Genomic DNA, 10,146 nt, shown 5'->3' on the forward strand with positions numbered 1-10,146 from the left:
CCCCTATGATGTGTAAACGGCAGTGAAGGTCTTGTTCCCAGTCTTGTTTTATTCACCAGTATTCTATGTCATAAACTTACGTGTTGTGAGAATGGGTGGGGATGTCTATGGTCAGCTTTAAAACTGCCATCAGATGTCTGGATCTTCTCACTAAATTATGCCCATGGAAACCTCTGATATTCATTCATTCATTCATTCATGGTCATCAAATAAATTAATGACCTTGTCTGGATTCAAAAAATGTTCACATGATTTGTCCAACTATCTGACATTTATAATATTTATTTCAGGGTAAATATATGAACATTATTGTTACTACAGAGACATATGTGAGGGGTGATGAGCCGTGTAAAGACGACATTCTTAAAGATAATGATCAAGGTGAGTAGTAACCACTAAATGCAGAGAAGTCACAGATTCTGCTCATTGCCCAGCTGCAACAATTTTGTGTTGTTTTAAGCTTTTGGAAGAAGCTTCAACATACATCCTTGGCTCACAGCTTCCTGATTAGGGTAGGAATCTAAGCTGATTTCTATTACCAGCGTATGGATAATCAGTCTCTTTCCATTTGCTTATGCACAGATTTCTATTGGAATCATCTATGGAACTAGTACTTTGCTTGAAATATGTTAAATTTAACAATGCTGTTTGTCATCGTTGATGCTAAAGAGGATCTGTCACCAAGGTAAAAGTGGAAAGTTTTTGCTCTTAATTTACTCTTGCTGCTTCCTCAAGTATTTTGTTGTGTTTTTTTAAATGAGATATTGGTCTTTTTACTTAGTGTTAATTTTTATGGTCATTCGTGAACTGTTGGTGTGTATTTTGGGTACTCTACAAAATTACCCCGTGAGACACACCCTCTTCATAAAGACCATAACATGATCACAAAATATGAAATATATCTTTGGAACTGTATGGCAGATAAAAAAAAAACCAAAATAACTGATTTCTCAGAATAAAATCAGAACAAAAACTGGAAACTTTTGACCTGGTTACTGGTCCTCTTTAATGATAATGGTGAAGTTATAATTAAAATTTATGTCTGCCAATTTTCATGAAAGTAATGGCATAATTTTTTGGGTTAATCTCCGTTTTCTATCTTATTCTGATCTCTCCTGACTGGTTTGTTCTCATGTACAGGTGACTGTCTGAGGATCTCAGAGGGACATGTAATGTCTTATGATTTTAAAGCAGAAGATCATGATATTACACAAGATCCATATGAAGAGCGTGTTATTATACCAGAAATGCACTCAGTCCTTTACAGTGAGGATCTGTCATCTGATTCTTTTCAACAGGCTCTATCTTTTAATTCATTACAGAGTGTTAATCAAAACAAAAATTACCAAAGGGATGTTGAACATCAAGGCGCTCACACAAAAGAGAAACTATTTTCATGTTCAGAATGTGGAAGATGTTTTAACCACAAGTCTGAATTTGTTATCCATAAGAGAAGTCACACAACGGAGAAGCCATATTCATGTTCAGAATGCGGAAAATGTTTTAGTCGGAAATCACATCTTATTACACATCAAGTAATTCACACAGGTGAGAAGCCGTTTTCATGTTCAGAATGTGGCAAATGCTTTAGCCGGACAGCTCATCTTGTTACTCATCAGAAAACTCACACAGGCGAGAAACCATTTTTTTGCCTAGAATGTGGGAAATGTTTTACACGAAAATCAAATCTTGTTGAGCACCAGAAAACTCACACAGGAGAGAAACCATATTCATGTTTAGAATGTGGAAAGTTTTTTTCATTTAAATCAAATCTTGTTAAACATGAGAGAATTCACACAAAAGCATTTACATGTTTAGAATGTGGGAAATATTACAGAAGCATGGCAAAGCTTGTAACACATCAAATAAGTCACACAGGAGAGAAGCCATATTCATGTCCAGAATGTGGGAAATGTTTTAAACAGAAATCAGATCTTGTTACACATCAAAGAAGTCATACTGGGGAGAAACCGTTTTCATGTCCAATATGTGGAAAATGTTTTAACCAAAAATCACATCTTTCTCAACATCAGATAATACACACAGGAGAGAAGCCATTTTCATGTATAGAATGTGGAAAATGTTTTACAGTTAAATCAAATCTTGCTAAACATGAGAGAAGTCACAGAGGAGAGAAGCCATATTCATGTTCAGAATGTGGGAAGTCATATGGCTCTAAGGAAAATCTTATTATACATAAGCAAATTCACACAGGGGAGAGGCCATTTTTATGCCCAGAATGTGGGAAATGCTTTTCTAGGAAATCAATTCTTGTTCACCATCAAAAAACTCACAGAAAATAAACTCCATATTTATTTTTGAATGTGAGAAATGTTTTAATCTTGTCACTCATCAGAATATTCATACAGGGAAGAAATATATTAACATCTTTTTATATATAAAATAAATCACACAAGGGAAAAGCAATTTTCATGCTCAGATTTTTATCACTAATTAGATCTTGATAGATGTATAATCATTCAAACAGGGAAGAAGCCATTCTCCTGTTTTAGAATGTGAGAAATACTTTGTTCTCAAAAAAGTCTTAGGGTATGTCCACATACATTTTTTGTGTGGATTTTTCAGTTTGGAAAATCCACGTCAACAAACCTAATGAGCCAAAATTTGGTGCGCTTTTTTGTGATTTGTATTGGCCAATTTTTTCTCATGCTCACCATTTATTGGTCAGATTTTTTAAGGCAGAAATGTCTCTTAACTATTGATGTTTCTTTTTTCAAGAATGAATTAAGATGCGGGGTCAAAACACCACGGGACTGATTAATTCATTGCATTTTCACCAGTATTTTGAAGTAAATACCCATCAATTAGTGACTTTTTTTATTTGCTACAAATTCATTAGTTTGCACCTTTTTACAAGTTCTTTTGTGATTTAGTTTGATTTTCAGATTTTTTACATACTTGTGGTTTTTCCAGATGTTTTAGACAGATTTATGGAATGCCTCTTTCATTAAAAAGTTGCAAAATTTGGAGCAACTTTTCTTCCTCTGAAATGCTTTACAATACACTAGTTGTTTTGATGCCTTTTTTTGCCACATTTTGCAAAATGTGCATCTTTTCTTGCTAAAAATTAGCAAAACCAGTTAAAGAAAAAGACAAATTTGAGCTTTGTACAAAGTTCATGAATATTATGTGCCATTTTGAAAATCGGCAGCAAAAACCATAAGTAAAAAAGGAAAAATAGCTTTAGAAAATCCCAATGATGATTCTACGTGCATATTTAAAGTGGCTTTTGATGGGGATTTTGGAGCAGAATCAGAAATCCAACTGTGTGAACACATTCACACTGTAACCTCACGTAGAGAAGTAGGATTTTTTTTTTTTAATCTGACAAAGTAAAACATATGCAGTCAAAACGAAGACACGACACATAAATAGTATTTAAGGAATATTGGCAATTATCAAAAAACCTCTGTATTCCAAGAAGTATATGGATTCCTGATAACACATATATCAGCTATGTGTATGGAATTTTTTCACGTTAATATTTGTGTGTATATGGTATATACATACATACACCTGCATATGAAAAATTGTTATGGGTCGTTAATAAATAGTGGTGATTGAGCAGTGAAATTTTCGACTTCGAATCAAGCACCTTGTACTAGAGTTGAGCATGTTTGAGCGGACTTGCTCAATTCCAGCAGAAAGCATAATGGAAGTGAATGGCAAACTCGGATAAACACTCTCTTTTTTTATTTATCTCCACAAACTAAAAGATCCCCTAATTCTGGTTATAATGCCACTATCAAGCAACAAAACTCTTTGAGCTTTCAAAAATCAAGTGACGTCACCAGGTAATTCTGTTTGTAGATGCTTACAATTGTGCCCAGACGCCAGAAGTGTTCTCGGCATACACTAAAATTTACTAAATGCGGTACATATAGTCCACGTCTATACAGCAAAGCTAAAATATTGACTCAGCAACACATCGAAAACATAGCGAAAACAGACAGACCAGTTACATTGTCGAACAGTAGTTACCCATAATGTCAATATTCACATACTATGCGAGTTTTTGTCAACTATCGGCATTAAAGGGTTTTTCCACTTTTAGAATAGTGCTTCTCAAAAGCTTTTTATACCTGTAAAATTACAAACAGAGCAGGTACGTGCCTTCCCTGGGTCCAACACTTTATCTTCGCCAGTTCTTCAGTCTTTGTGTTTTGACTGTAGTGGTGAGATCATGACGACAGCTCACATGACCATTGTAGCCAATCACTAAATTCATCAGCACTTCTGATCTAGATGGCACAAGCCACGAAGCCGGTGATGGCACGAGTATAGCGCTCATCGCCGGTTTTGTGGATTGTGCCATCACCGCCGTAGCCAAAACAAAGATACTGGCACAGTGGCGGAAATCCAGTGCTAGATGTATGGTGTACCTGCTATGTTTTTTATTTTCCAGGTATTTCAGTGCAGTTTTTGAAGACCATCTTTCTTAAAATAGAAAACCCATTAAATGTTATCAAAAGGGATCTTTTTTGATTGTGGTAAAAAAAAAAAAAAATAATGTATATATATATATATATATATATATATATATATATATATATATATATATATATATATATACACTCACCGGCCACTTTATTAGGTACACCATGCTAGTAACGGGTTGGACCCCCTTTTGCCTTCAGAACTGCCTCAATTCTTCGTGGCATAGATTCAACAAGGTGCTGGAAGCATTCCTCAGAGATTTTGGTCCATATTGACATGATGGCATCACACAGTTGCCGCAGATTTGTCGGCTGCACATCCCAAAGATGCTCCATACAAGGCAGGATGGATCCATGCTTTCATGTTGTTTACGCCAAATTCTGACCCTACCATCCGAATGTCGCAGCAGAAATCGAGACTCATCAGACCAAGCAACGTTTTTCCAATCTTCTATTGTCCAATTTCGATGAGCTTGTACAAATTGTAGCCTCAGTTTCCTGTTCTTAGCTGAAAGGAGTGGTACCCGGTGTGGTCTTCTGCTGCTGTAGCCCATCTGCCTCAAAGTTCGACGCACTGTGCGTTCAGAGATGCTCTTAGGCCTACCTTGGTTGTAACGGGTGGCGATTTGAGTCACTGTTGCCTTTCTATCAGCTCGAACCAGTCTGCCCATTCTCCTCTGACCTCTGGCATCAACAAGGCATTTCCGCCCACAGAACTGCCGCTCACTGGATGTTTTTTCTTTTTCGGACCATTCTCTGTAAACCCTAGAGATGGTTGTGCGTGAAAATCCCAGTAGATCAGCAGTTTCTGAAATACTCAGACCCGCCCTTCTGGCACCAACAACCATGCCACGTTCAAAGGCACTCAAATCACCTTTCTTCCCCATACTGATGCTCGGTTTGAACTGCAGGAGATTGTCTTGACCATGTCTACATGCCTAAATGCACTGAGTTGCCGCCATGTGATTGGCTGATTAGAAATTAAGTGTTAACAAGAAGTTGGACAGGTGTACCTAATAAAGTGGCCAGTGAGTGTATATATATATATATATATATATATATATATATGTATATACATACACACACACACACACACACACACACACACACACACACACACACACACACACACATATATATATATTGTAGCATGTCTAAAGGCTGTGTAATCGACGGGAGGTATGTGTCACATAGGTGGCTTGTCGCTGTGATGTAGCCCGGAGTGTTTTCTTTATTGCACATAACCATGTATATAGATGTGTCTGGAGGTGCTAGCCTTCAGTGTGTGTGAAGGCTCCAGGACTGAGCCTGAAGGAATGGACACTTGTTTTTTCTTTGCCTAAGCTAAAGGCTATTTGTTTTCTGTTTTTCTACTTGGTTTATGAAGCAATAAACCTTTGAACTTTTGTTGGAACCTGCCTCCTGTGTCAGCCGCCGCACCTGAGTGAGTGAAACCCCTACAATATATATATATACAAAATGCATTTTTCAAGATCCCCGATTACCGATATGTGCCGTACATAGTCTTGTAGCTGTGCATTTGTTTTAGAAGTAGCACTGCTGTAAGTTTCAATTTGACATTGACAATCGTTAATAAATGTTTGCTTTGAAAACCACAATGGTTTTTGTTTAAAGTTTCCTTGTTATATTCTTTTGCTGTGATGGCAAAGCCTAAGAAACTATGGAGTTGAGGAAAAGCTGGTAGTCAGAAGGGTAAAAAATAGTGGCTTAGTTTGCAAAAGAGCTAAAGTTTAAGAAACCGGTTATATCAGCAAACTATGGCCGTTACTGGCTTTATGTGCTCTTCTGCTTCGTGGATGGGTGCAGAAACCAGTCTCGCCCTTAAAGGGAATTCGTTAGCAGCTTTTTGCTATGTAATCTGAGGGCAGCATGAGATAGGGGCTGAGACACAGATTTCAGCCCTGTGTCACTTATTAGGCTATGTGCTGTTGTTTCAATTCGATGAGTGTTTGTTTTTTTCAGTAGAAGATTCAAGAGGTTGTCCACTACTTTTACATTGATGACGTATCCTCAGGATAGGTCATCAATGTCTGATCGGCCAAGGTCCAACACATGGCACCCTAGCCAGTCAGCTGCTATCTGTGTCGGCGACCGTAGGTACTCACTTACTGAGCTGCTCTGCCTACCCTGCAAGTAGATGGAGCAGCTCAGTAAGTCAGTACTTCTGGCCGGCAGACGCCAACACCAATAACTGCCTGATTGATGGAGTTGCTGGACCCTGAATGATCAGACATTGATGACTTAATCCATCAATGAAAAAGTAGTGGAAAACCTCTTTAACTCTACAGGACTACCGCTCCTATGCATCCTGGTCCCACCCCACCCCCAGCACTGATTAGTAGTTTACTGTCACTACACAATGGGCGGGGTTAGCTTTTCTAGTGTTGCTACATTTAAAAACTCTAAGGCCGGGGTCACACTAGCGTGTTTTACGGACGTATGAGAGGTGCAGAAAATACGCATTGCACACGGTACAATGATTCTCTATGGCCCAGCTCCTATCTGGCGTATTTTACGCATCAGTATTTTAACGGTCTTGTACGGCTGTAGACAATCGCAGCATGCTGCATTTGTCAGCGTATTGCGCAAAAAATACACCAATGAAAGTCTATGGGGGTGAGAAAAATACGGAATGCGTGTGACTTGCGAGAAATACACAGCGGTGTTCTATAGAAAAGCCAGCAATTCAGTGCGGTGTGCAGTAAAATCACACTTACATGTTGGAATAGAATCTATATATATATATAATTGTCTAAGGGTCACTTCCTTCTGTCTGTCTGTCTGTCACGGATATTCATTGGTCGCGGCCTCTATCTGTCATGGAATCCAAGTCGCTGATTGGTCTCGCCAGCTGCCTGTCATGGCTGCCGCGACCAATCAGCGATGGCCACAGTCAGATTAGTCCCTCCCTACTCCCCTGCAGTCAGTGCCTGGCGCCTGCTCCACCGGTCACACATGGGTTAATGCCAGCGGTAACAGACCATGTTATGCTGCGGGTATCTCACGCCGTTACCACCGCTATTAACCCTGTGTGACCAAGTTTTTACTATTGATGCTGCCTATGCAGCGTCAATAGTAAAAACATCTAATGTTAAAAGTAATTAAAAAAATAAAAAATCATTATATACTCACCTTCAGCCGCCTTTCCCGCTCCTCGCGACGCTCCGGTGAGCGCTCCATGCAAGCGGCAGGTTCCGTTGGCAAGGATGGTCTGCGAGAACGACCTGCCATGACGTCACAGTCATGTGACCGCGACGTCATCACCGGTCCTGCGCGCCTGCTCGAGAAGGACCTGCGATGATGTCGCGGTCATGTGACCGCGACGTCATCACACCCTGGGACCGGAAGCTGCCGCCTGCACGGCACACAGGCGACAGAACTACAAGGGGCCCCTCGGGAAGGTGAGTATATGTTTATTTTTTATTTTTTAACCTGTGACATACGTGGCTGGGCAATATACTACGTGGATCTGTGCTGTATGCTACGTCACTGGGCAATATACTACGTCACTGGGCAAAATACTAAGTCACTGGCCAATATACTACGTGGCTGGGCAATATACTAAGTCACTGGCCAATATACTACGTGGCTGGGCAATATACTATGTCACTGGGCAATATACTACGTGGCTCTGTGCTGTATACTACGTGGCTGGGCAATATACTATGTCACTGGGCAATATACTACGTGGCTGGGCATTATACTACGTGGCTGGGCAATATACTACGTGGCTGGGCAATATACTACGTCACTGGGCAATATACTACGTGGCTGGGCAATATACTTTGTAGCTGGGCAATATACTACGTGACTGGCCAATATACTACGTGGCTGGGCAATATACTACGTTGCTCTGTGCTGTATACTAAGTCGCTGTGCAATATACTACGTGGCTCTGTGCTGTATACTACGTAACTGGGCAATATACTACGTGGCTGGGCAATATACTACGTCACTGGGCAATATACTACGTGGCTGGGCAATATACTACGTGGACATGCATATTCTAGAATACCCGGTGCGTTAGAAACGGGCCACCATCTAGTAGGTAGAATAAATCTCTACACGTAGTATAGGTATATATATATATGTCATTGAGACACACACATATATATATATATATATATATATATATATATATATATATATATATATTTTTATGTTTTATACAGCGCAAGATATCTTATAAGCCGGTAATTCAATTGCTGGCTTTTCATTTCTCCTTCCCAAACCCGACAGGATATGAGACATGGATTACATACAGTAAACCATCTCATATCCCTTCTTTTTTACATATTCCTCTTTAGTAATGTTAGAAGTGTATGTGTGTTAAATTTGGGAGCTCTAGCTGTTTAAATAAAAGGTTAAATCACGGAAAAAACTGGCGTGGGCTCCCGCGCAATTTTCTCCACCAGAGTGGTAAAGCCAGTGACTGAGGGCAGATATTAATAGCCTAGAGAGGGTCCATGGTTATAGGAAACCCCTGGCTAAAAACATCTGCCCCCAGCCACCCCAGAAGAGGCTCATCTGTAAGATGCGCCTATTCTGGCACTTAGCCTCTCTCTTCCCTCTCCCGTGTAGCGGTGGGATATGGGATAAAAAGGGTTAATGTCACCTTGCTATTGTGAGGTGACATTAAGCCAGGTTAATAATGGAGAGGTGTCAATAAGACACCTATCCATTATTAATCCAATACTAGTAAACGGTTAATAAAACACACACACATTAGGAAAAAGTATTTTAATGAAATAAAGACACAGGGTGTTGTAATATTTTATTATACTCTCAATCCAACTGAAGACCCTTGTCACATGTAACAAAGTTAAAATAAAAAATCAACAATATCCCATACCTTCCGTCGTCACAGTCAAGTCCCACGATGTAAATCCATCTGAAGGGGTTAAATTAATTTACAAGCAGGAGCTCTGCTAATGCAGCTGTACTCCTGCCTGTAAACGTTGGGGAATGAATGGAGTGCAGGGGAACGTAGTTACCTAGACTCGCGGTGATGCGCCCCCTGCTGGCATAAACTCATATGAACTCGAGCGTGGGAAAATATTCAGAAAAGTTCCCATGCTCGAGTTCATATGAGGTTATGCCAGCAGGGGGCGCAGCACCGCAAGTCTAGGTAGCTACGTTCCCCTTCTTCTATTCATTCCCCAGATTTTACAGTCAGGAGCACAGCTGCATTAGCAGGCTCCTGGCTGTAAAATTATTTAACCCCTTCAGATGGATTTACAGCATGGGATGTGACTGTAACGATGGAAGGTATGGGATATTGTTATTTTTTTATTTTAACTTTGTTTCAGGTGACAAGGGTCTTCAGTTGGATTGAGAGTATAATAAAATATTACAACACCCTGTGTCTTTATTTCATTAAAATACTTTTTCCTAATGTGTGTGTGTTTTATTAACCCATAAGCTGCACGTTTTTGTGCCGTTTTCATTCTTTGCAGCTTGCGGGATTTCACCGAAGAAATATTGCCCTGCTGTACTCCAGGATCCATTGTTCAAAGATGTACTGGATATTTATTCGGACTCCCATGACAGCACCACAAGAGAGGGGATCCGCCCCTTTAGGAACAGGAAACCCACAGATACAAAAGGGCGGCACCTCTCCCACGCATCAGTTGGTTTCCTGTTCCTAATGGGACGGGATCCTACAGAA

The 10,146-nt window shown here is 39.9% G+C and overlaps 1 protein-coding gene across 1 annotated transcript in view; it reads left to right on the plus strand.

The window, feature by feature from the left end:
* LOC143768169 (uncharacterized) overlaps window positions 1–4,511 on the plus strand; it is a 54,534-nt gene extending 50,023 nt beyond the window's left edge. The window contains exons 12-13 of the mRNA XM_077256858.1: window positions 291–381; window positions 1,141–4,511. Coding sequence (XP_077112973.1) covers window positions 291–381; window positions 1,141–2,303 — 1,254 coding nt within the window. The 3' untranslated portion in view covers window positions 2,304–4,511. The remainder of the gene's footprint in view (window positions 1–290; window positions 382–1,140) is intronic.
* Window positions 4,512–10,146: the final 5,635 nt, after the last annotated feature.

This window comes from Ranitomeya variabilis, chromosome 4 (genome assembly GCF_051348905.1).
Source record: "Ranitomeya variabilis isolate aRanVar5 chromosome 4, aRanVar5.hap1, whole genome shotgun sequence".
Classification (NCBI taxonomy): domain Eukaryota; kingdom Metazoa; phylum Chordata; class Amphibia; order Anura; family Dendrobatidae; genus Ranitomeya; species Ranitomeya variabilis.